This window comes from Condylura cristata, unplaced genomic scaffold, assembly GCF_000260355.1.
Source record: "Condylura cristata isolate star-nosed mole 26May11 unplaced genomic scaffold, ConCri1.0 scaffold00007, whole genome shotgun sequence".
Lineage (NCBI taxonomy): Eukaryota > Metazoa > Chordata > Mammalia > Eulipotyphla > Talpidae > Condylura > Condylura cristata.
The window spans coordinates 42,547,708-42,575,098 of NW_004567108.1; the positions used below are offsets into that span (position 1 = coordinate 42,547,708).

At 32.7% G+C, this 27,391-nt stretch overlaps 1 protein-coding gene across 1 annotated transcript in view; it reads left to right on the forward strand.

Moving 5' to 3' along the window:
- The window catches only part of ADAMTS6 (ADAM metallopeptidase with thrombospondin type 1 motif, 6), a 217,283-nt gene that overhangs the window by 66,156 nt on the left and 123,736 nt on the right, over positions 1-27,391 (forward strand). The window contains exons 7-8 of the mRNA XM_004678267.1: positions 6,550-6,593; positions 10,574-10,679. Of these exons, the coding sequence (XP_004678324.1) occupies positions 6,550-6,593; positions 10,574-10,679 (150 nt within the window). The remainder of the gene's footprint in view (positions 1-6,549; positions 6,594-10,573; positions 10,680-27,391) is intronic.

Consider the following 27,391-nt stretch of genomic DNA (forward strand, 5'->3'; position numbering starts at 1 on the left):
TACTGAATTCAGATCTGCCAGTACCATTCTCCACCTCTTTCTCCTTCTTTGGTAAGAAGATTTTATTATACTCCCTATGCATTGGTGACAGTATTTGGAAGAAAAATGAGGTTTATATAAGTAACTGGTACAATGTCAAGCGCATATACATGAATGCTTAATAATTAGAGAGAGGCACATCTCTTTGAACCTTGATGAAGGATGAGGTATTTGAAATGATTTTAGCATATTAGAATTTTATGGTAGAAACAGAGGATACTACATGAATATCTTACTCCTTATTGCTTGTATTAGAATGTGAGAAGAAAAATATGAATTGAAGAGGGAATTTTTAATCCAAAAGAAACTGGAACTTAAAGATTTAGAAAATTCTCAGTCTGTATCTATCACAAAAAAATGAAAAAGCATGTTCAGAAGAGAACACTAAAGGTATGGCTGACTGGTCACTAGATTAAGAGTTAGCGTAGGTGTGAACTATGTACCTAATCAATTATTTCAAAAGAGCTAGGAACAGAGATGAGATTATCCTAGGAGAAGCTCAGCTAACTGGGGCTTATGGAAACAAAAGAAAAGGGTGTCACTGGTTTACAACTGGAAAAGGAATTTGCTTTAGGGAAATTCATACCTAAAGTCTCACTTATACCCAATTTAGATAATATTTAGATGAAACTCTGGATTTTAGAGTTTATGCTGGAATGAGTTAAGATTTTAGGTCTTTTGAGATTGAATGAATATATTTTGCATTTGAGAAAGTCCTTAGTTGGGGTGGGAAGAGGTAAAACAGTATAAAGAGTTGGATAACTATTACCCCCCAAATTCCATTGTTCAAGTCCTAATCCCCAATTTGGATGAGGCCTTTGGGAGGTAATTAAGATTAGATGAGATCCTGCAGATGGAGCCCTCAGGATGAGATCCGTATCCTTACAAGTAGAGATACTAGAACAAGTGTTCTCTCTCTCACATGCAGGGAAACAAGGAGAAAGTTGTCTACCAACTAGATGGATCATTACGAAATTCAAGTTGTTCCAACCTTTAGAACAGTGAGAAATAAGGGTTTCACAATCTTTTTATTTATCACAGAGTGTTGTACATTCTTGCATATATTAGTTATAATAACTTTTCTCTCCATTTTTTCATTGCAATGGTCCATGTAACTGAAATCAGTCATATAATGCTGCTGTCTGAGTACATGAAAGGAAAGCAGAAAAGTACTCTGTTATTATCCCTTGATTTTTGTTTCCACATCTAAGAAACATAAATGAGACAACAGTACATAGGACATGATGTTTGGAGTAAGTCTAGGACTCAATGTTCAACAAATTTTGATTCATGCCATTTTCAGAAAAAAAATTATGAAAGGAATGCTTGTTTACAGTGTCTATATCCTTGCATAAGGATGTAACAGTTTTTGAAAAAGTTTTAAGAACCCATCCAGGTGTTTCATGTTGTGAAGAGCCTAGGAAATATAAGCAAGAGCTGAAGTAAGTAGATTTATAGTTGCAGTTGGTCTGATTTGAAAAATCATGTTAAAGTATAGTATAACTTAATTTAGATAACATCTCTATTTTTCTACCATGTGTGGAAAAAGGGGCTGTTAAGGAAATAGTTTGTAGATAGGAAAGAATCAGCAATTGATACCAAGAAAAAAAAAAAGGACAAAATAAGAATGAGAAAAGGATGGAATAAAAACTTAAAACATGCAGAAAAGGAAATTTAAAAAGGTAAACTGTGAAACAATAAATTTTTAAGAATAAGAAAGCAACCTAACTCAAGCAATTTTTAATGTTTTCATATGTCAAATAGCTGTTTACGCTTATGTAAACATTTTGCTATGCACAGGCAAAACAATGTTGAGCAAGCACACATAATCAAGGTATGGAAAATACTTGTATTCGTTAATTCTATATTGAAGTAGAAATTCAGTATAATCATAGAAGTTTACCTTGAACAGAAACTTAGACTTTTTTCAGATTTATCACTCCAAATTGTGATTTAAATAAAACTTGACTCTATATTTTATAACTCATGGATAAGATTGTATCAAGTTTTTACTCCATGTGTGAAGACTTTCTCTTACTTATAATAGAAATCTAAAAATAAAGAAGATAAATCTTTTCAAGGTATGTATTCTAGTGGATGTAGCCACATAGAAATTGTTTCCATTATTATTGTATCAGTTCTTCTTTCCATAATCAGGAAATTTTTGTTGTTGTAAATTGACCTAGGCTACTGAGTTCAGACAAACTCTTAGGGTTTGATGAGTGAGTGTTATCAGTTGTATTGAAGAGAAGTGTTAACAATAGATAAAATTCCATTAAGCATACAAGTATTAATTAAATAAACAAGGAGACACAAAATAGTTCATGCTACTTGTTTTGGAAATTTAATTCCATCTCAACTCTTAGTTATTTAGGTGGTCTAACAACATATTTTATGAAAAATGCAGTCAATATGTACATGGACATATTTTAGGGACAGAGTCCTTATCTGGCACCATGATCCTCTGAGCCAATAAATAGACAAATCTCAGGTGCATAGATAGTGTACAGCCTACAGTTTCCTGGATTTTGACATGTGGTCATGCATAAAGGAGGAGTGCCTCTGTAATATTTTGAGCAATCTACAGCTGTGAAATATTTTTTAACATGCATTACACACTTGTTAGGTTAATTATTTCTTGTGTGATCATCTGAGGCATACCTGAAACACTTTCTAATTAAATGTTGGTTATATAGACACACATAGTAGAATAAGAGTCATATTTTCTCTACTTTCCCACCTCTTTCTTATTTACTCACCTTTATCCTTCCAGATTTATCTTTATACAAACTCAGTCTGCATATATATTCATATAAACATGATTTAAAATAAAATAAAACAAAGACTTTCTTACTATGCACAACATTTTTTGAAGTTTCTTTTGCCTGTAGGAAAATGCAAATCTGGTTTGGTAGTCAGGGTTTTTAGTAATCTGTTTCTACCCCCCCCCCCAACTATTTAATCCATTTTCTGCTATCTCAGTCAATGTTTCAGTCTCAGTACTTCTCATAGTTCCCTGCATATGCCATGCCCTTTCTAGACTCTGTTCCTGTGATTACTGTATTTTTTACCTAGACTGCTTTTATTTTTCTATTTTATCTGGATAAAGTCTTTAAAATCTGTTTCAGATGTTATGGTCTTATATGAATCTGTTTTCTATTGTAGAATCACAATCAGTCTTTCCCCTGTATTCCCAGAGTGCTTTGTATATAACTTGACTATGCAGTAATCATTATATAGTCAGATAAAGATAAGCTGAAAACTCACCCTTAATTGCTGATTACAGAACTGAAACACTAGGGGTGGGAAGGGGTAGGAGAGGGACAAAACCAAAAAGTAAATAAATATAATGGTCTATGGTGGTAGGATGTTGGTGAATTGGTGGTGAGTAAAGTGTGGTGGTGATACCTGATGGGGTTCTCCAGTGTTACTTCAATAAAAAAATAAGTAACTGAATTAAAAACAGTCATCATTATAAGCTCTAAGAAAAACTGGTTCTGTTGTGTACAAATTTAGCTTTTTCTCCAAGTATCTCATTCAGTCTTCTTTCCACATGATTTAGTAATTTGTATGCTTATGTATCTTTTCCTGCGTTAATCACAACTAATTTATTTATCATCTTTAGATTCTAGTAATGGAACTACACTGGGGCATAAGATAGGTGCTCAGAAAATCCATGTATGATAGAATAACTATAAAAGCGTATTTGGTGTTAAAGATAATGCCTAGATAGTATTTGCTCCCTATGACTTTAAAGTAGAGAAGAATACAGTGTGAAGAGAATGCAAAAGTCACTAGGAAATGACATGTCTTTCCTCTATAGGAACTCTATAGCTATATTAGAGGATCTGGGAAAGCTGGAGAAAATACAGATAGAATTATTGTAGCCTAAGAATTTTTAGCTTCCACTATTGGTTAATGTAAATGTCAAAAAAAATTGGTCAATTATTAGTTAATGCATTTGTGACAAGTGGAAACAATAGTCATTGTTACATCATTAGTGTAACAAAAGATGTAAGCAATGTGAGAACAATGAAAGGAGAAACTGCTATCAGGTGGAATTACAAGTTGTATTTGTATATGATCTTCAAGCTTATGCTTAATTTACTAATAAAGTAATTTTGAAAAAGGATGTGCCACTTTTCACATTTTAAACTTGATACCTAAATTACTTTTGTCATAAATTTAAGTAGCTAACATGGTGTATACACACTGCATGTTTAGCTTACTCAGTCATGAAAAATGTTCTCCATATACTCTAATTGACTAAATCGGTTCTCTTTGTCAAAATACTCTGCTAAATATGATTATCTGTCAATAGCAGGACTGATTTCATTTTTTAGATCAAATCAACTCCATCATAACCATCTCACTTCTGAATTCCAATTGTGAGATAGACATGTAGACTGATTGGCAGAAAGGCAGAGGCTTACTGTGAAGAAATAAGCAGCAACCTCTTCATTTTTCTTGCTTGGCTTGTGTGGGACATTCCCTAGGATCAATGCATTTTTGATTTGTCTTTTTTGCCCTATGCTCTTGGAGACCTTTATATTTGGGGGGCAGGCAATGCACCACAGCATGGTGTGGGATGTGTGAGAATTATCCTCTTTTTTTGTAACATAGAAATAGCACAATCATAAAAGGCAAAGGAAGAAAGGATAGATAACTGGAAGGTTGCAGGTGCACTCCTAGGCAGATCATATTTAGGAAAGGGTAACGTGGAAGCTGTGGATTTGAGACAGACTCTATGTAGACATTTGTATTTATATTACCTATGGAATGCCTTTGTTTACATTTTTTTTTAAAGATTTATTTATTTTGTGCATACAGAACTAGGGTACAGGCCAGAGGCTCAGGGGTGGTGAGAGGCTTCACCAGAGACAGAGTGGGGAACAGTACAGGCAGATCGACGAAGTACACTGCTGAGGGGAGCAGCGGGCGGGTCAGGAGAGGTCTGCCGCGCCATGTGGTCACCTCCGGGGCAGGCGGGAATTGAACTCATGCGGAAGTGGCTCTAGATTCTCAGTGCTATGCTTTAACCCGCTGCGCCACCAGGGAGGGCCGCCTTTGTTTACATTTTCTTCAAGATAGCTGATATGGGTTGTGTCTATGTAATGCCAGAGACATTGTACATGATCACAAGATAAAGTGATTGTGACAGTTCAAATATATGTTCTGGTTCTTTGGTGGGTACACAATGGTCCTCTTTTTAACTTACAGTCAGGAGTGTACCAGACTCTGCCAGCTGTGGTTTGCCAATTACAAGAGAATAGAGGAAATATGTATGTTAATGGTCAAAAGAGAAAGTTACGTGAAAGAGGAAGAAATCCCTTCCCTTCAATGTAAAAGTGAAGAGGATGAGTTGGGACTTCTGGATATTGACAAAAGAGATTTTCCAGGGCTTCTAATAAGTTTAACTGCAGAGTGGTATGGTTTGTAATATTTGGTTCTTTAATTACATTTTGAGCTGATGAGCAAGAATAGGATTAAATACTAACCCTCACTGCTGTTAATATTGACTAACCATTATTTATATACAATAGAAGAGAAATGTTACATCTCAGGTTATCTTGTAGTTTGTGAAATTGTATTTTTTTATCTGAAAAGTTTTACACTTTTAGCATAAAACATAAGCAAATAAAAATGTTTAGTCTTTTAAGATTTATTTTTATTCTCACTTTAGAAACAAAGGATACTTGGGAAACATTTTGATTTTAAGCATTAGTTTATAAGGATATCCTTATGAAGATACTTTGATGTTCACCATCAACATTGATTTAGCACTTAAAATGATATAATGTATATAAAAATATGCAACATTATTTTAAACACTCTAGCTTTTGCATGGAGTTTTAATTTAGTATAACGTTAAAATTTAGTCCAACCTATATTGGGAGAGCTTTCTGTTGAGCTATTTGCTTGGCTATTTTTAAAATCACTTAATGATATTCATATTTTAAGCTACACTAAATTGCGGTATAGGGAAAAAAATTTTATCAATATTATTCCCATTTCTTTTTTGGCGTTTATTTATTTTTTAATGCAAGAACATGTTGAAGAGTTGAAGGAACTGCAAATAATGCTTGTAGCTCAGAATATAAGTAGTCTATAGTTATAATAAAAATATATTCCTGCAGGTTCAAAAGAGATTGGAAATAAAAAGCCACCCATTTACTTTTTGTAGAAGCAGTAGCTATCTGCAGACAAGCTATTTTAGCTTCAAAACAGTAGAGTAGATGGTTTTATGGAAGTTGAAATTACAAAAATCCACTTTAACCTTTCTTTCTTACTGGCAGGTGTCCCATTGGCTTGCAGCCAGAGGCTGTGAGTCTAGTGCAGCCGGTGTGTCCCCCAGAGTGCTGAAAATGCCCACACTCCAGCTGGCTGCTCATAATTGCAATGATTGTGGTCTGACAACCAGAGCTCCAAGAAAAAAAATGTGATGAATGTATGAAAATATTTTACAAATTTGATCAGATTACACATTTCATTTCTTTTTTCTCTCTACAGATATGATATCTGCACTTACAAAAATAAGCCCTGCGGAACACTGGGTAAGTTTTCAAAAAACATTTTTTTATAAAGGGAGTATAATTCAGATTGTCTTTTTGATCCAATGGCCTTACTCTTTATTATTTAATTTGGTCATTTTCCTTTCTGGCACATCTGAAATGATTCCTACAAATTGTTAAACCTGACCTTTTGTGGATATGTCATTACTAGGAAACATGTATACTATGTAGGTTTATTTTTTCTCCCCCCTGGGAAGTAGATGATGATTGAAATAGCTTAGAAGATGGTTCAAAATCACTAAACAATAATGATAATATATATTCTGTAATGTATTTTACAAAAAAACAAGAAATTTGAGAGAAATAAAAATGACAATGCTCTTCAAATTTCAGATTAGAAAAGGAAAAGAAAATACAACTTTGAGGATACTTAAAGGTGAGGCATTAACAGTAGTAGTACTTCCTTCAATACAATTTTGTGAAGAGAGTATTTTTCCATAAATGACGATATTTTGGAAAGTCTTGGTACCTACAAACACAAGCAGAAAAAATTAATGTAATATAATATAGCCAGAGGTGGAGGAGGTAATAGGATTATCTGTCTTGTACTCCTTAATTATATATTTTTTTAAATTGAAAAAAAAAATCCTATTTTGTTACAAATCTTACTTCATATTGGTTAATTACAAATACTAATGGGGAAAGATTCTAGCTGTCAAGTAGACTAGATTATTAAGCAACATGAGTTATTTTAAGAAACTGGAAATTTTTCTATGATAAATTTTTAAATGTCTCAATTGGTTCTGAGGGGGAAAAAAGGTGGTTCCCAACTTACTGGAAGGGTTAAATAAAACATTTCTTAAGAGATTAAATTTTTTCTCTGATTTTACCTGCCTTCTCTGGCTTCTTTTAGCCTGGTCTGCTCAGAATTTATTGCTAAAGAAGAAATGCCAGTTAGCCTGTGCTTCTGCGTTATAGTGGAGAAGTTTGCTAGTTAACAAGCATAGCAGAAAAAGCTCTTTGCTGAGAACATTCACATCTAAAAGATTTTCTCCATAGTATTTTAAGTTCATATGAATAACATACTCTATTAGAAGGAGTCCTGACTTGAAAACTAACAGTTGGTTTTGACAGTTTCAGTGAATAACATTTAACATTTTTTTTTTTTTAGCTTTTTGTTCCTCAGTTTCCTTACCCATGAAATATGAGTATGATCTTCCCCCTTGCTACAGAGATATTGTGAAAATCTTGTAAGGAAAAAATACAGTTTAGGAAAGAAGTACTATAAAAATGAAATGTAGAAATTAACTATACAGTTTAAATTATCCTCACTTTTATTGTTCAAATTCTGTAAGAGCTTGATCATTTTTAAATATGATAGTAATCTTCAAAGAAGGTACAAGTATTTTTCTCAAGTATTTGTATTTTGAGAAACTATATTTGTGTATAGACATATCTATACACAAATATATGTACAAATAACCTATCCTGCTTTTTCAGGGTGGATTACTTACTGAACTATGTTTTTCATTAGGACATTAGTAGTACTATTCTTTAGTACTTATGTTGTCACTTTTGCTAAAGGAAATTTGTTTTATTTTGCTACACTAGTTCTCCTTTTATCGATATTTTAAAAATAAATGTGTTTAAATTTTAATAGTTTATTTATTTTAAAAATCAATACATTCATACTTGGTAGATGTCAATGAATTCTAAAGCTCATTATAAATTATCTTTCAGGTTACAAACCACTATAAATCATTTTCAATACTATCTCTTACAGTGAACTGGACTGCAAATATATGCACACACAGGCACATTGACCTTCGTATCTTATATGTTAGGAAAATATCTTAGTAGGACAGAATTGATCAGGTTTTCTTATTTTTGAATTGTCATCCTGGAAATTTGCATGCTGTTTTGTGCTGACAATTGCACATTCTTTTGCTTAGTATGTCTGATCCAATTGTAATAAGGCTAGGTAGACTTAAAGGTGCAAATGGTTGCTATTGAACTGAGGAAATCTAAATGACCCAAATAGTAACCAAATCCCTATTGACACAATCACACTTAAGAACTTTGACACCTTCAATCTTATAAGAATACAGAAAATGGTGGGGACGGAGTATAAAAATACATTAGGATTTGAAGATACTAATAATTCATTTTGATTAAGATTTACCTTTATCATTTCAGTAAGTAGTGTTATTTTCCAACTCTGTTCCTTCTTCAGTTCTTTTAATAGAGTTAATAATTTTGTATCCTGTCGCATAGATAAATCTATATTTGAACATTCTGAAATAAAAATACAGCCATGTGGCACATAATAAAAAATAACAACAAACAAAAATGTACCCTATGGAATAATGTATTTTGGGAAACTTAAGAAATATTAATTTAACAATGATTATTCTTAGTAAATTTCTTTAAATCAAATTTTATGAAGCTCAAAATAGGAACAATATTCAGAGAGTGACTTTGTTCTTTGCATGTCATGGACCATATTGAACCAAGTAACTTAAAGTTAGGTTAAGTAATGCAATTTTCTTTTTTGGGGGGGTATTCTCTGTCTCTTTGTCATTGGTATATGAAAGTAACATTGATTAGCCAGAAAAATCATGTTGCCCCAACTTGTCCTTCCGTTAACCTCCTCTTCTTCAGGACACAAGACTTCTACATGACTGAAAGCATAGGTTTATAACTAGTGTTTATAACTCTGAGAGGCAGAAATCAATCCCTTCTCCAACTCTTGCCCCTTTCACAAAAAATAGTAGGAAAATTAAGTGATCTTTTAGCATACCTAGCCCTCCTGAACTCTGTCCCAGTGTGGGCATTATGTTGATATTTTAATAGAAGACACAGAGAAACACAATTTCTAGAACTTTCTTGTTAATAAAAAATATGAATGGAGTAGCTTTTACTGTTCCAAATTAGTGCAAGTAGGAAATTGTACCCAGCACAGAACATTGTTTATTACACTCAATAAATATTCATTGAATTGGATTGAAATCACATTTGGTTGAGACGGCAATTAATATTTGGATGACAGTAATAGATTATTACCATATAAAATGTTTTTTCCTATTTTCACTTAAATTTTTCAAAAATAAGTTTCATTCCTAAATGTGTTAAGTATATTTGGCAACATTTTCATACAGAGAATGACATTTTATCTTTCACACAAAAATACTTTTTCCTAAGGACAGTTTTAAAATTAAGTACTAATTCGCAGAGCATGATATTCATTTGGAATTAAATACTGAAGTTTTTACTTACTAAATTCTCAGGAGAAGAATACCTTGAATAACATAACATTTCACAAGAGTCAGCGAATTAACACCGGAGTTTTTACTTTATTAGTAAAACTGATGCATTGAAGGGGATGGGAGAGTGGTGGACTATACTGTATGTGTGAATGACTTTACTCCCTAAAGAAATTGTTGCATCACTATGAGGACTACTTGGAGAAGATTTAAAAATACAAAAACCTCCCATCTTTAGCAGTTCTCCTTTTTTTCTTTTGAATCATTCATTTTTGTTTTTACAAAAATGTCATTAAAAAAACCATTTGGGATTCCCCCCCCCTTTTTTTTTTGTAACTAAAAAGTTGCTTGTATATTTTTATGAACCCACTAAACTTAAACAGATCTCTTTAGAAAAATAATGTGGATATATTTTGCTTTCTACAGCCTGAAGAATGTTAAAATAGAAATGCTTTCTTGAATTCCCTCTTCTGGCTCAAGTTACTAGGTGGTCCCAAGTTACCAGAAGTAAAATTTATAAATCTAACCCCTAGTCTAGACATTTTCCAGCACTGACTGCAGTTCAAAAAATATTAATGTCTAGCCCGCAAAGTGAAACTCCCCCCAGTGATTTTGCAAATGACTAGAAAGTTAACCTTTTGCCAACTGCTCCTTCTGTGCATGGAGGTTATTAAAAAGAATCCAGGCATTTATAAGTATGGGCTTTTTAAGACTGAAACACCTTGGCTTGACCCTTTGTGTCTCCTTCTGTTTATTCAGGCTTGGCCTCTGTGGCTGGAATGTGTGAGCCTGAAAGGAGCTGCAGCATTAATGAAGACATTGGCCTGGGTTCAGCTTTTACCATTGCACATGAGATTGGTCACAAGTGAGTGAGTTTAAGAAAATCAAAATAAATTTTAGAACCCCACTTTTGAACAACTCATAACTACTGTGTGGAACGCCTGTTCTCAACCATATGTTACTGCCTTTTTGTCTGAACTCAATAGAAAATGTTATCATTTTGGGTATTGGGATAACTCATCTTACAAACCAGAGAGTGGTTAAATAATCTGATTTCAATGACTAGTATCCTTAGAGTGGTGAATGCGCCACCTTAAATTTTGTTATATACATTTGAAATAATTTAGCCATAGCATGGTCTACTCAATACCCAGTTCTTCAAAATCAAAATTTTTAAATGATTTGTTATTTTCTCAAGTGATAGTATGTATTTATATTAAAATTACCATTGACCCAATGAATACAGTTTGCACAATAATTGCTATTTATCTGTTTATTTTCAGATGTACTAGTAAGTCACCAGGAAAAAAATGAAACATTGATGTACAAAACTAGTGAGATATCTTCTTCACTACTTGTAGAAGATTCTGGAGTTTTAAAAATTTTAAAGATAAATCTTGGCCAAAATTTATGCTTCCCACCCTTTAAAAGCAATAAAACCCTTTCTTTACTTCAAACAATAGTAAATATAAAAGCTTCTTCCTGTGAAGGAAAAATTTGAAAACTATAAAAGGATAATCAAACTTTTGGAACTAAAATGAGTAGCTTATTTGCAAGAACCCCTACCATTGTATAATATAAATTTTATAATCTGCTTTTTGGGAAGAGCCCTAGATGCGGGAGATGGCCAAATAAAAATGTTTATTATTCACTTGCATCAGATGCAATTCCTGAGGTAAATCTGTAGTTCAGGTTCTTTTCCTTCAAAATGGAGAATAAAATTGGGTCAATCTGTTACATTACTTTACATTATTTTAAAAATTGCAATTTAAGTTTTATCAAATCGGTATGGATTTATGTTATATTTGAGTATCCAGCAAATTTCAAACTTGACTCAGACATGGAGAAATCAGTATTACACTTTTAATGAAGTCTTTAAAATGTTGATATTGTTTCCATTGCAATAAACAGCAGGGGAACAAAAGGGAAAACCCCTCTTACCCAGGCAGTTTATCTTCAACACACTTAAAAATCTGGCTCATTAATGACTGTCATAATCTTATGAAACCAGACGGAATTTAATAGGCTCTGTTGGATTCAATTAAATTGAAAGGTTAGGACAAGTAACATACAACGGATGAATAATGTGTGTATGAGAGCACTATTACCTCATGCAGTCACAAGTTAATGTCAACATACGCATTCTATGTCCCATATTGAATATACTTAAGTAACCAACATGAGGGTTTATCTCTTTCTGTGTCTTTTATTAAGATTCTAACTGAGCTATTCTCAGGCTTCCTAAAATTTTTTAGTTGCCCTTCTGGGTAATTCCTTTGATTTTGCCTGAGATGAATGGTTTGCATTGTGTGTAGAATGATTGGAAAAGAGAAGTAAAATATACCTCTTAAGATTTATGTGCCTTGAAGTAACTTTATTTCAGAGCTAATTCTTGTTTGATATTATGAGTATTAAAACTTGTGGGCAAAATCCACAAAATCTTTATATCCAAAAGAAATTGTTCCTTCTAAAATGTTATGTGACAGATTAAAACTCTTAGCATTCTTTTCATGTCTTGTGATTACTATGTCCCTATATTCCCATCCCCTTTCCTCTAGACAACTAGGCAGGATGTCTTTAACATACAATCTTCTTCAGTATGTCAAATTACCATTTGGTCAAGGAAAATCACTTCAGGGATCAATATCCCTTTACTTCCTTTTCAGATGTTAGGGTTTATCTTTGAGGGGCATAGCAAGGCAACCCTGGCAAAACCTGTGCCATCATTAGTATAGTAATCACTATTTTTTGGGAAACAAAGTAATAGCCATGGTAAATATCCTCAAATATACTTTCCAGATAATGTATAAAAAATTTTATTTATTTATTCATTCATTCCTTCATTCATTCATAAGAAGGGGTAAGCACAGGGCCTTTTTCTCTCTCTCCTTCCTTCCTTCTTTATTTCTTTCTTTTTGTAGAACTGTGGAGTAGTCTCAGAGGTGGGGGTGGAGGTGCTAAGAGGATTCACCAGAGAGAGCGTGGGGAGCAGAACAGGCAGATCTACTGAAATATACTGCTTAGGGGAGCAGTGGTAGGACAGATAGATCTGCTGTACTATGCGGGTCAGCTGCCTGGCTGGGGATCAACAAAAGCCTTTGTGGTGATAGCGCTGACTTAACCCCTAGGCCACCAGGGAGGCCCCATAATAAATTTTTGTAACTCTTATTGTTTAGTGGAATGGATCTTAAGGGATCTGATATCTTCAGATTTACTTTGGTTTAGGATATTTATTACCATGATTTACTGAAAACTGCCCCAACTGAGTCACTCACTTAAATAGTTTCTGTCGCTCTTTAAATTGTGTAGCATATGGTTTTATACTTGATGTTTACTTATGTCAGGATATAATTTTAATTTATGTTTTAAGCAGACATGGGATAACTTTTTTTTTTCTGTGGGAAATTAGTGACCATTTTTATTTTCTCCATGACTGTGAAAATAATAAATTTGTTTTCTTATATAATGAAAAATTGAGGTTTATTCTATACTTAAATGACATATCTAATTTTAACACAGGCTATGAGCAAATACACTTAATGAATGTTTATAGAAAAGAATGTTCTTAGAATAATTTTTTTTAAAGATTTATTTATTTGTGCATACAGAGCTGGGGTACAGGCCAGAGGTGCAGGGGCAGTGAGAGGCTTTACCAGAGACAGAGTGGGGAACAGCACAAGCCCACTGACGAATTACACTGCTGAGGGGAGCAGCAGTTGGGTCAGAAGAGTCTGCCGCGCCATGTGAGTCACCTCCAGGAGGTCGGGGATTGAACTCATGCGGAAGTGGCTTTAGCTTCTCAGTGCAGTGCTTTAACCCGCTGTGCCACCAGGAGGGCCCCTTAGGATGATTTTTAAATTTATTAAGTAGTCGTCATAGGTCTTAGAAGTTATAAAAATTGTGATGTTGAAGAGGGGTGGCAAGAATACAATCAGGTATCTAGTACCTTGATTGAGAAAGGTATCTAATGTCTTTGTACTGTACAAAGATAATCTTAAAAAAGATCTTACAAAACTCATATTTTTAGAGATACATTTTTAAATTTGTGGGGCTGATGTGACAGAACTTTTGAAATGTTTTTACAAGAAGGAGAATGCAAGAATAGCACCATCTTGATGTGTGAATGAGACGTCATTATGCTACTCTCTTTATTATTGTATATATTTCTTTTTTTTTCCACAAAAGCAGTTTAGGTCCTAACATGTTTTAGATGTGACTGAAATCATTCATTAACTGCGATTGTGTGAACCATAACTATGATTTGGAGAGACTTTAATGATGTATTAAAAAGTTGTAGTGAGAGCCCTCCCTGGTGGCGCAGCAGGTTAAAGCACAGCGCTAAGAATCTCAAGCCACTTCAGCATGAGTTCGATCCCCGCCCCACTGGAGGTGACTCACATGGCACAGCAGACCTCTCCTGACCCACCTGCTGCTCCCCTCAGCAGTGTACTTCATTGATGTGTCTGTTCTGTTCCCCACTCTGTCTCTGGTGAATCCTCTTACCAACCTGCACCTCTGGCCTATACCCCAGTTCTGTATGCATAAATAAACAAATCTTTAAAAGAAAAATGGAGAACTGTGACAAGACTACAGGGTAGAATGATAAATTAGATTATCTTTGTTTGGAAGCTCTTGCAACTGTTTTCTTTAATCCAAGTCTCTCTACTTCTGTAAATGCCTATGTGTCTTTAAATTCTTGATCAGTACTGTGGTTTCATCATAGCCAATAATTAACATAAACTTAGGTTTTTGAAACTTTAGTATCTGTTTTTAGTATTGGTTTAAATGAAAGTCTTATAAAATCAGTACAAAATATTCCATTTCTGAGGTGTTTTCTTTTCCATAAAAACACTGTAAAATATATTTAGGTTTACTTTACTTACATACCACAAAAATGCATTTAATATGTGTAATGTTCTTTGAATCTGACAAATGTAGATAATCACCACCACAACTAAGGTGTCAACATTTTCATTACCTGAAAAAGTCCCCATTCCTTTTTATAGTTGATCTCCACTCTCTACCTCCTTTTCCTGGTCTCTCATTATAGATTAGATTTATCTTTTCTGTACTTGCATTTAAGTAGACTTATATAGTGGAACCTCTTCTCTGATTGCCTTCTGTGCCTGAGCATATTGCTTTTGAAATACATCCATGATACTGTGAGCATCAGTAATCTCCCCCCACCCCACAAGTATTATTCTCTTAACACAAGAGCATATATCACATTTTAGGTTATTTCAAGTTACCGTTATGAATAGAATTGGCATATAAGTATCTGTATGGATGTATGCTTTCATTTCTCTTGGCTGGTACTGCTTTTTAAAACAAGACCAACATCTTTTCAAATGGTTATACTATTTTGTGTTCCTACCAGCCATCCATGAGAATCCAATTAACTTCATATCTTCCCTGACATTTGTTATTTTAAGTCTCTTTTTAGTCATTTTTTCCATGTTAGTGGCATCTCATTAAGGTTTTAATTTGATCATCTTTTTTTTTTGATAAATAATGATGTTTGTGATGATGAGAATCTTTTCATGTGCTTATTTATTGTTCAGATACCTTTTTTGAATATCTGCTCATGACCTTCTTCCATTTAAAAAAAAAACTGAGGTGTTTTCCTCTTACTGAGTTGTAAGCATTCTCTTGGTAAAAATCTTAATCATATATATATTACATACATATATTTTTACATAAATATATATTTTTGTAACCCTGTTGTGTGCTATTCATTAATAACTTGTGGAAAGCATAATTTTAAAAGTTTGGTGTAGTCTAATTAAATTTTTTTCTGTTATGATTTGTGCTTTTTGTGTCCTAAGAAATCTTTACCTTCTTCAAGACTGTGCAAAATTTTTCCTACTTATTAGAAATTTTTTATTTTAGCTATTTATTTAAATCTATGATCCACTTTGATTTAATTTTTATATATGATGTGAGGTAAGGGTTCAGGTTCCTGTTCCCCTGTGTGAATAGATCTTTATTTTATTTGTTTATTTTTTAAAGATTTACTTATTTATTCATATAGAACCGGGTACAGGCCAGAGACACAGGGGCAGTGAGGGGATTCATCAGAGACAGAGTGGGGAGCAGAACAGGCAGACTGGTGAAGTACACTGCTGAGGGGAGCAGTGGGCAAGACAGAAAGAGGTCTGCAGCTCAGTGTGGGTCATCTCCCGGGCGGGGATCCAACTCGCACTGAAGCTGCTGCAGCTCGCTTGCAGTGCTGCACCTTAACACGCTGCACCAGGGAGAGCCCAGATGTTTATTTTAATACAGTTTATTTTAAAAATTGGTTTATTTATAGTTTTCTTGTAATGTATTTATCTAGTTTGGATATGAATAAAGTAGACTTATAAATTGAGTTAGAAAAGTGTTCTATTTTGAGAAGATTTGGTACAGGTAAGGTTGATGTTATTTTTTGCCTTAAATGTTTCATAGAATTCCCCAGTTACCAGTGACACCTGAAATTTCCTTTGGGGGAAGGTTTTTAAATAATAATTCAAGTTTTTATTAGATATAGGGTAATGAATTATCTAATTTTCTGAGACTTTAAAAAACAAGTCTCTGATTATTTTGGCTAAGTACGGCTTCCTTCCCATGTCTCTTCTCCACTTCTCCCAGTTCAGCTCCACCTTTCCTTTGACCCAATGAATGCTCAGTAATGTTCGGTTTAATGTCCACATAATTATGAATTGATTGCTTTTTTTCTGTTGTGGTTTTATTTTCATACTATTGTTGTCAGAAAAGAGATTTGATATGATTTAAATCCTACATTCTTTAAGACTTGCACTGTGACCTATCTACCCTGGAGAATGCTTTGTGTTTGTTGAGAAGACATGCATTCTGCTACTTTTGGATGGAATATCTGCATATATAAGTCAATTTGGTATAAAGTGCACTTCAACTCCAATGTTTGTTTCTTGAATGGGATATTGTTCCAACCATTATTGCTGTTTATATTTCCTTTTAATCCTGTTAGTATTCATTTTATATATCTAGGTGTCCAATACACCTAAAAATATTTGCAACTATTTCATATTTTTGATGAGTTGACCCTTTTGTTGTTATAGATGACATGCAGTCTGAGTTAAAGTCTATTTTGTGTAACATAAGTTTAGTTATCCACAGTGCTTTAGGTTTACATTGGGTAAGATAGTTTGAGCCTATGTTTACCTTTAAAGCAGAAGAGAATCTCTGAAGGTACTATGTAATTGGGACTTTTAAATAATTTTGTTCAGCCATTCTATCTACTCTGATTATATAATTTAAATCATTTACAATTAAATAAACTATCAATGGATGATGGTTTAATAATGCCATCTTAATTGTTTTGTAAATGCTTTACAATCCCTATGTTCTTTTTGTATCCTCTTGATGTTCCTTTGTTGAATTGATCATTTTCTGTGGGGTGGTGCCTTGATTTCCTTCTCTTTATCTTTTTTTGGTATCTACTGTAGATTTTTGTTTTGTGAATACTAGGAACCTTGATTAAAAGATACAGTCTACTTTAAGCCAATTATCCTTTTACTCCCCCTTCATAATTTTTGATGTCATAATTTATGTATGTTATCTTTTGTGTCAGATAAATTATTATAACTATAATTATTTTTGTAGTTATATATTTCTTGTGAATTAATATATACAAACCTTAAGTAACACACAGTATACTACAATATTGGAATACTCTGAGCTTGACTATATAACTACTTTTATCAGTATTTTATATTTTCTGATGTTTCATATAACTGATATAAGGCAGATTTAGTGGTGATAAATTCCCTAAGGGTTTTTGTTGTTGTTGTTGTTCTGGTTAATTAGTGCTCTTTATTTCTTAAGGACAACTTTGTTGGGTAAAGTTTTTTGATTAGTAGGTAGTTTTTGTTTTTTTTTTAAGATTTATTTATTTAATCATACAGACCTGGGGTGCAGGCTAGAAGTGCAGGGCAGTGAAAGGATTTGCCAGGGACAGACTGGGAACAGAACACGCTGACTGACAAAGTACACTGCTGAGGGGAACAGCAGGCGGATCGGAGAGGTCTACCATGCCATGTGGATCACCTCCAGGGCAGGCAGGGTTTGAACTCATGCTAAAGTGGTTATAGCTTCTTAGGGCTGTGCTTTAACCTGCTGCGCCACGAGGGAGTCCCCTAGTAGGTAGTTTTTATCTTTCAGCACTTTAAATAAATCATCTATTACTCAATCCAGGTTGTAGGTTTTCTTCTCAGACATCTGCTGATAGTTTATAATGGTTCCCTGAATGCATGGAGTCTTTTCATTGTATTGCTTTTAAACTTCTGTCTCTGATTTTAGACAGGTTTTCTTATAATTTGTCTTGAAAAGCTATTTTAGGACAATTGTGAGCTTCGTGAATTTGTTCAAACTCTCCCTAGATTAGGAAACTCCTCATACATTATTCATATAAATAAGCTTTTTGTCAATTTCTTCCTTTCTCCTTCTTGGACTGCAATAATGCACAGATAATTTCTTTTAACAATATCTTTTTTCTTTTTGCTCCTCTGAAGGGATCATTTTAATTGTCTTTTAGTTCATTAATTATTTCTTCTACTTGGTTCTGTGCTATTGAAGCTCTTCAGTTTGTTTTTTCAGTTCAGTAAATGAGTTTCCAGTTTCAGTACTTCTATTTGTGTTTTCTGATGGCCTCTGTTTTCATTTTTATTCATGTTTTAAAAATTTCATTTTGTTGTCTCTCTGTATTTTCTTGTATTTCACTAAATTTCTTTAAGAGGATTATTCTGAATTCTTTGTCAGTCAGTTTCTAGATCTCATTTCTTCAGGGTCAGTTATTGGAGTTAATTACCTTCCTTTGATCGTAAAGGATTATGTAGGATCTTTGTATCATTTCTTTGTTACCTTTGAATTTGAGGAAGGCATATCTTCTTCCAGTCTTTCTTTGCAGTTATGCTGGGTTAATAATGTCATATATACTGTGTGACTGCCCAGTGTATCTGACCAGACTTCATGATTGATTGGGCTAGAGGTTGTTCTCAGTAGTTGAGGGGACCAGTGAATTGCTTCTTTATGTGGGTAGTTCTCTAGAATATGCTCAGTGGCTAGGAAACAGACTGCTGGGGAAACAAATCTGGCATACTTACTGATCAAGTTGGCCAGAAGGTGCTATAGACTCAATTCTGCAACTAAGCAGAGCCACTGTTTGTAATTTCTGTGCAGGCGCCATCGCCAGTAGGAACACCGAAAGATCCTACTGTGAACCTTTTTCTGCTTTTTAGCCTTTATCTCTTGCTGGTTTCCTAATAATCCCTGTGAGAATTTATTTATGGGCCTTCTGGATTTCTCCAGGAGAACTGTTAGGTCTAGAAGGAGCTCCCCTCAGACTTAAAGAACTACTCTGGTCAGAGAGAGGGGCCAGTGGTCAAGATGAAACTATTTCTTTTCACCTTTCTAAAGTACTTTTCTTAGTTTTTGTGGTCCAAGGAAGAGTTTCAGCCTCAACTCCAGGTTCTGGGATCATCACAAAAGTATCAGATCTCTCCAAATAGCAAACCAAAGTTTTGCCATTTGCTGATGCCTTTCCTTTTTTCTTGACTAATGCAGCTATCAGTTTATCAGTTTTATATTTTTTTAAAAAACAACTTTTTTTAAAAAAGTTATTTATTTATTCGTACAGAACTGGGGTACAGGCCAGAGATGTGGAGGGTGAGAGGATTCACCAGAGACAGAGTGGGGAGCAGAACAGGCAGATCGACGAAGTACACTGCTGAGGGGAGCAACAGGCGGGTCAGGAGAGGTCTGCCTCGCCATGTCGTCGCCTCCGGGGCAGGCGGGGATCGAACTCATGCGGAAGTGGCTTTAGTTTCTTACTGCAGTGCTTTAACTCGCTGCCATCAGGGAGGGCCCTAAAAAACAACTTTTGATGTCACTTGTTTTCCTTGGTGCTTACTCATTTTTAAATTTCATTGGTCTATTATTTACAATTTTCTTCCTTTTGCTTCCTTTTTATTTATTTGCTCTTTTTTTTAAAAGAAGCTTACATCATTAATTTTGTACTTCCCATAACATAAAAACTTAAGTGGCGCAGGGGTTGAAGCACAGCACTAAGAAGCTAAAGCCACTTCAGCATGAGTCTGATGCTAGCCCCAGGGGTGACCTACACAGCCTGGTAGACCTCTCCTGACCTGCCCTTTGCTCCCCTCAGCAGTACTCTTCGATGAACTTCCTGTGCTGCTCCCCACTCTGTCTCTGGCGAATCCTCTCATTGCCCCTGCACCTCTATCCTGTATGCATAAAAAAATGAATCTTTAAAAAGAAAAATAAAAACTTAAATGTATATATTCCTTTATTAGCCCTTCTTCAGCAGCACTTTTTTATTATGCTGTATTTTTACACACACTGTATGTGTGTGATTTTTTTTTTATTCTATTTTTGTCTAACAGTGATTTGCTTTATGGATCATCACATTTTATATGTTAGCATATCTTAGACCTTTGAAAAGAAAGTATTTCCTGCTATTTGTTGAAAGGAGTCCTCGTTGATTGGCTATTTGGTTGATAGTATTGTTCAAGTCTATATTTTTGCAGCTTTTCTTAGAGTTCATCTATCTATTTCTAACAGAAATATTAAAATCTCAAATGTGTATGCAAAATTTATATTTCTTTTTAATTTTTGTCAATTTTGCTTCAATATTTGAAATTCTCTAACTACATGCATTTACATTGAGACTTTCATGTCTCCTGAATGAATAACCCTTTTTCATTCTGAATTATTCTCAGTAATATTACCCTGAAATTGATGTCCACATTTTATCTTACTTCTTACATGGTGTATTTCCTTTTATCTTTTTATCAGGAGATAAAGAGATTGTGTCTTTTCATTGAAAGTGAATTTCTTATGGGCAATTTATTGTTGCATTTTAATTTTTTTCTAATCTAGTCTAAAATTTTCAGTCCTTTAATTCTATCTTTTTTAGTTCTAGCTCTTATTTTTAAGTAATTATTGATAATGGATTCAGTTATAAATTGTGTTTGTTTCTAGTTTCCTTTTCATTTTGCTTTTTTGGTTCATTTTTCTTTTCTTATTTATTGGATATTTTATAAAGCTGTCACTTTCACTATTGACTTAGTAACTATGTCCCTTCTAATTTTTCTTTGTTCTGTGGTTTATAATTTGGATTTTTAATTTATCACAACTTACATTCAAATAAAAATTTTGCACTTCACCTATAATATAATATTATACTTCCTTTTCCTTCCATCCTTAGGCTATTACTCTCATAGATTTTACTTCGTTACTATTGCCAATTCTATTTCGATGTATTATTATTGTTGTCTTATGATGTCAATACTTTACAGAAATTTAAAACTAAGAAATGATGTACTTTATAGTTAAACATTTACCATTTTAGACACTGTTTTCATTCTTTTATGTAGATCTGTGTTTTTGTTATTATCGTCCTATAGCCTGAAAATCTTTCTTAGTATTTCCTACAATGCAGTTTTTCTGTTAACTTATTCTTTAATTTTAACTATCTGAAATTTTTTAATTTACCTCCACTTCTAAAAGATATTCACATTGAATTAATATCCCCATTGGCAGATTGTTTTTAACAAAATCACCTGAAATGTAAAATTTTGCTTTTTTTTTGTCCAATTGTTCTTCTAATTTATTGAATATTTTTAAAAGGTGTCACTTTCACCATTAACTTAGTAACTATATCCCCCTTAATTTTTCTTTGTTCTTTTATACTGAATTCATCATTATGATTACATAGGATTTAATAATGCTGGGTGGTGAAATGCTAAAATAAAAAATTTTGAGATGAAATTGGTAAGGAAGTTGGAAATTGGAAGTTCAAGATTAATTTCTGCATAATTAACCTTATGAATTAATAACATCATACTTACCTTCAATGCTATATAATTCCAGATTTATTTAGAAGTAAAAAATATATTGCTTAAAGATATTACATATGTGATAATTTTTAAAGTGCTTCAGAAATTGATAAAGTAATTACTGAATTGCTTAATCTTTATAGGAATAGTCCTATTTGGGGAATATATGTAATTTAGAAGTTAGGGCTAATAAATTTAGAAATTTCATTAAACTTTAAAATCAAAGTTTGGCTTATAATATTACATTTTAACTAAGCACTTTCTCATATTTTAGTGTGTTGTTTTTCATTTTCATCCTTTACTTTTGGAGTTTTTAAATTGAATAAATACATAATATAATAATTCCTGTAGTTATACTCTATATAATATATATATCAATCTTGATTTTAGTGGAAATGTCTCTAATATTTTATCAATTGTATTTTTCCCCATTTTTTGTAAATTAAATGGCACTGAATTTAATTTTTATTATTTTTCTTTTGGATATCTGCTGAGTTGAAACTGCTTAGACTAATCTTTAGCAGCTTGATGACTTTGACCAAGTTACTTAATTTTTTTGTGTCCTGTTTTCCACAGCTGTAAAATGAAAAATCACGATAAACAAAATGATTTGTTTTATATTTATATAAAACTCTCAGAATAGTTCCTTACTCATTAAAACCACTGTTCTTGGGACTCCCATTATTTTCTTTTTGAATATGTGCTAACATGCATGTGTTGGTATATAGTGATTTGCATAACTGAGTTTTAGATATTTAGCCACTTACATTCTTAGAATAATCCTTGATCATGAATAGCATTTTTTTGATATGCTGTTATAGTCAGTTAATATTTTACTTAGGATTCCTGATACATGTTTGTAAACTAAAGTGACTAGGAGGGTCTTGCCTGTGTGTGTGTACAGTGTGTGTGCACAGGCTGCTTCATCCAGTTTGGGTATCGTGGTTTGTTCTGTCTTATAAATTTAGTTTATTTTTTAAACTCATCATTCAAGGATCAAATTTAATGACAACTTGAGCTGAAATCCTCAATTTTTTTTTGTTTTTTAAAGATATATTTTGTACTATGTTGAATAAAGTCAGCAGATATGTTTTTGAAAAGAATAATAATATTTTCCTATCTTACTATGCTGAATAAAATGGTTCTTTTGGGGGCTTAAGATTTTTAAGATTTTTTTCAGATTCAAATACTATGAATTAATTTTTATAGTCCTCTTTTATTGAAGATGCTATGGATATTCTCCATATAAGAAAATTGTTCCTCTAGTCTGAGTCAGGAAATGGTGCTTTTTAAGTATATAATATATCTTCTGTTAGTCTATTACAAGTACATTGGCATATAATATGTATAAATTATATAGTATTTCATGACTTTGATAAAATGATTTATTGATAACATAGGTGACATTATTTTCTTGTGAGAATTGAAATATGGTCATTGTGATGTAATTTATCTCTCAACTGTTACTTATCTGTCTACTATATACAAACACACATGTACATACATCCTTATACATTTATATTGTGGCATCCATTTCCATTTCATATATAGGCAGTCACATATATGGACATGTTCCCATGGCAGCTAAAATAGTGATAACAGAAGGATAGTCTTTGAACCTTACTATAATGAAAGTCCATAGGTCCTTATTATAATAAATGTAATGAACCGTTATATTTATTTTTTAAATAAAAACATATATATGTGTGTGTGTGTGTGTGTGTGTATACACATATATACACATATTGTTTGTTTTTGTACAATGTGTGATTTCTCCTGTCAGTGTAGTCCTCATAAAATTCCTACCACCAGAGTATCTGTGAACTATTACCATAGTCTCTTGTACTCTTCCTTTCCCCCGTTTTAATCCGGCTCCTGCCCCCTCCATTGCTGAATGTCCCTGCTAGTTTTTTCCTTCCTTTATTTGGCATCCCTATATTCTTCCTATAAGTGAAACCATCCAATAGTTTTCTTTTTCCTTCTGACTTATTTTATTGAGCATAATCCCTTCCAGCTCAATTTATGTTGCTGCAAATGGCATGAGGTTATCTTTTTGATTGCTAAATAGTATTCCATTATGTTTATATACCATCTCTTTATCCAGTAATATGTTTTGGGGCATTTAGGTTGCTTCCAAATCTTGCCTATTGTAAGTTATGCTGCAATAAACATAGGAGTGCAGGTTTCCTTTCAAATTAATGTTTTTGTGACCTTTGGGTAGATTATTAGGAGTGGAATTGCTGGGTAATATAATAGCTATATTTTTTGTAATATGATGAACTTCCATACAGCTTTCCCAAAGTGACTGGACCAGTTTACATTCCCAAGAGGAGAATAGGAGAGAGTTCCTTTTATTCCACATCTGTACCAGCACTTGTTGACAGTTATTTTAAAATGTACCATTCTTACTGATAAGAGGTATATCTAATTGTTAAGCATGAAATTAATGTTTAAGTCTTTCCTTTGATATGCACTAGTGATAAGAAATAGATAAAGCCAGTCTGGTCATTGTTGTGTTCAGTGTCTGGAATTACAGAATAAAGTCATCTGTACATGTGTGTGTGTGTGTAGAAATAATAAAACCATGAATTACAATTTAGTCTCTATCAACTTTATGATACCCCTTTCACTTTGCTGGAAAAAGAGAGGAATTAATTTATAGGTAAATACCATTATAATAATTAGTTGATAGATAATTAAATTAATTATAATAATTAGTTGATAGATAATTATAATAATTAGTTGATAGATAATTAATTCATGACATTTTGCCCATAGCACAAGATTAATATCATTAGTACCCTTGTTCCATCTACCTTCTCTGTCTCTGCCATTATTATTACACAGACACACACACACACCCAGTATCTGAACATGTTTCCTCTAGTTTGTTTCCTCTGTTTAAGGGAAAAAGTTTAAAGTACTAGCAGAAAAAATATGAAAGTTACAATGAATCCTTCACTTTTGGAAACCAAACTTTTGATTCAAAAGTGTTAATATTAAATGTAAACATTGTTTTATGTAAGTGTGAAAAGAGGCCTTAGATTTTATTAGGCACCAGCTTAATTGACTACCTTCCTAAGTAAGTCAAAAAATAGAATTGAGTTCCAAAGTCTGTTAAAAAACACATGAACATATCCTAAAAACTATCCTATTAGGTAATATTCAATCTAAAAATGTTTGCCAGATGTGGGTATAAAAGACTCTGAGTCCATCCCTTAAATTTTGTCTTTGCTTTGTTACAAGTGTTTCATAGCCAAAAGTCATTATGAATGAGAACAGAGAGGAGATTACAAATGGAAAATAATTTTAAAAAAGACATCCATTTTTTTATCTTGTATTTTTCTTCTACAAAAGGAGGCCTAGTTTTGATATTTGATAGTTGTCACAACTTGGGCCATAATTATCTCATCTCTTTTTAAAGTTTTTAACAAGAAATTTAATCATATTAAAAAACATTAGGTTAATATTCTTTAGTTGCGTGTTATCTTTTGAATAACTGAGTGATCATGAATATAATTTTACTTTTCGCTGCAGAATTTTTAAGAATATGCTTTGTGTATTAGATTGTTTAACAAAATGCAAGACAGAGTTTAAAGTAACATGACTATATATTAAAGTAATGATGCTGACATATTAGCAACATGATAAAATTGAGATTGCTTAGATAAAAAAAATTGAAAGGCATTCTAAGAGTTTCCTTGGCTATAAGTATGTTGTTTATTTTAAAATAGCATCTTATAGTTTTAAAAAGAGTCTCCCGACTTAATGCATATTAAATTTCTATTCAGTAACCATTTTTACTCATTTTCATGCTTACAAATCTTCCATTAGAACCATGTCCTAAAATCAAGAGTAAACTCTTATTTTGCATTAATAAGTCATGATGGATTACATGATGTAAAATACAATCACAAATGACCTGCCTCTTTTAGATAATAAAAATAAAACGATATCACATATACCATATTTAATAAATAAAAAATATATACATATGCCATCTGGAAGAAAATTTTATTTTGTTAAATATTTTACTGTAGGAAAACATTTTAAAAAAGCATTCATGTGAATAACTTTATGTATATAAAATAGGGACAGAATCTTAATTTAATGAATAATTTTTCTAAGATTTTTTTTTTAATGTATACAAGAGCTGGGGTACAGGCCAGAAGTGCCAGGATGAGAGGATTCACCAGAGACAGAGTGGGAAACAGAGAGAGAGATACAGTTACGATTCTGCCTTTCATAATTTAGATTTAATAGGTTGTCTCTCACATGCAAAATTTACCTTAATTCAGAGATTTACTGAACACTTAATGTATTTACTTAACATGGAATCTGTTGTGAGTACAGTGATATGAAAACCAAGAAAACCAAGATCATATCTTCAAGGAATACATAATTTAAATTAACTTTTCTTTTTTCTTGTTCTTGATTAATTTTTCAATTCTTGGTTAAATACTTGAATAACTTTTCTCTAACTTCCATTTGTAAGACAAATACAAAAACAAAGCCATTATGTTGGGCTTATGTAACGTTCATGGTATATATTTATAAATCAAAGTGAGAAAAACACATTTCTTAATTTTGACATATAGAATGAGACCCATTTATCTGTAAAAATTTTTGATAGTATTTGCAAGTCCTTTTTATAAAATTTTCAGTAATTTATACTCATATTTTCCTTTCTCAAACCTGATTTTTTTCAAGTACTATTAATTCTTTTTTTTTTCAATATTTTAAAAAGATTTATTTACTTGTGCATGCAGAACTGAGGTATAGATCAGAGGTGCAAAGGCAGTGAGAGGATTCAGCAGAGACAGAGCAGGGAGCAGAACAGGCAGATGGATGAAGTACACTGCTGAGGAGAGCAGCGGGCCAATCAGAAGAGGTCTGCTGCGCCATGTGGGCCACGTCCGGGTCAGGGATTGAACTCCTGAAGTGGCTTTAGCTTCTTAATGCTGTGCTTTAACCTGCTGCGCCACCAGGGAGAGCACCTAAAGTGCTATTAATTTTACAGAAAATTTTCAATATATTATTTTTTGTTCAATTGATAATGCCTTTTCTATTGTATTTAATATTTTTTATTTTGGGGAAAAAATTTGGTCTAATACACAGGCTAATTAGGTTCATGAGGCAATTCTGGATATATAATAACATATGTCATTGTTTCTAGAGTAAAACATTTGGAGTTCTCAAAAATCAGCTATAAAACTTTAGAACACAATCAATTTGTGAATCCATGTTGATTATTCTGTGTAATTGGTTTGAGAGGCAATATCAAATGCTTAATTGTAGAAAAATATATTCCATGTATAGTCATATACATGTAATTAATGATACAGGCATTTTAAAAAATGACATATTTTGAGACATTTCCACACTGTTTCCCATAAGATTAATTGTATTATTGTCAAACATTCTCCATGCCAATATCATGTCCCTTTAATTGTAATAGGTATGTATTATGATAGCTATCCATGTGTATAACATTGAGACTTAACAAATATTAATTTCATCCTATCTTTGCTTTGTGACTTTAATTTCATTCTTTTTCTTGTAATTTTTAGTTACAAATTTTTTCAGGTTTTTTTTTTTTTTTTTTTGGTATTGGTTTACATTTAGTGAAACTATGATTCAGTGGTAATTCTGTTAAGATTCATTGAGGTATCCTATTTTGAATTTTTTTTTGTTTTTTTTTTTT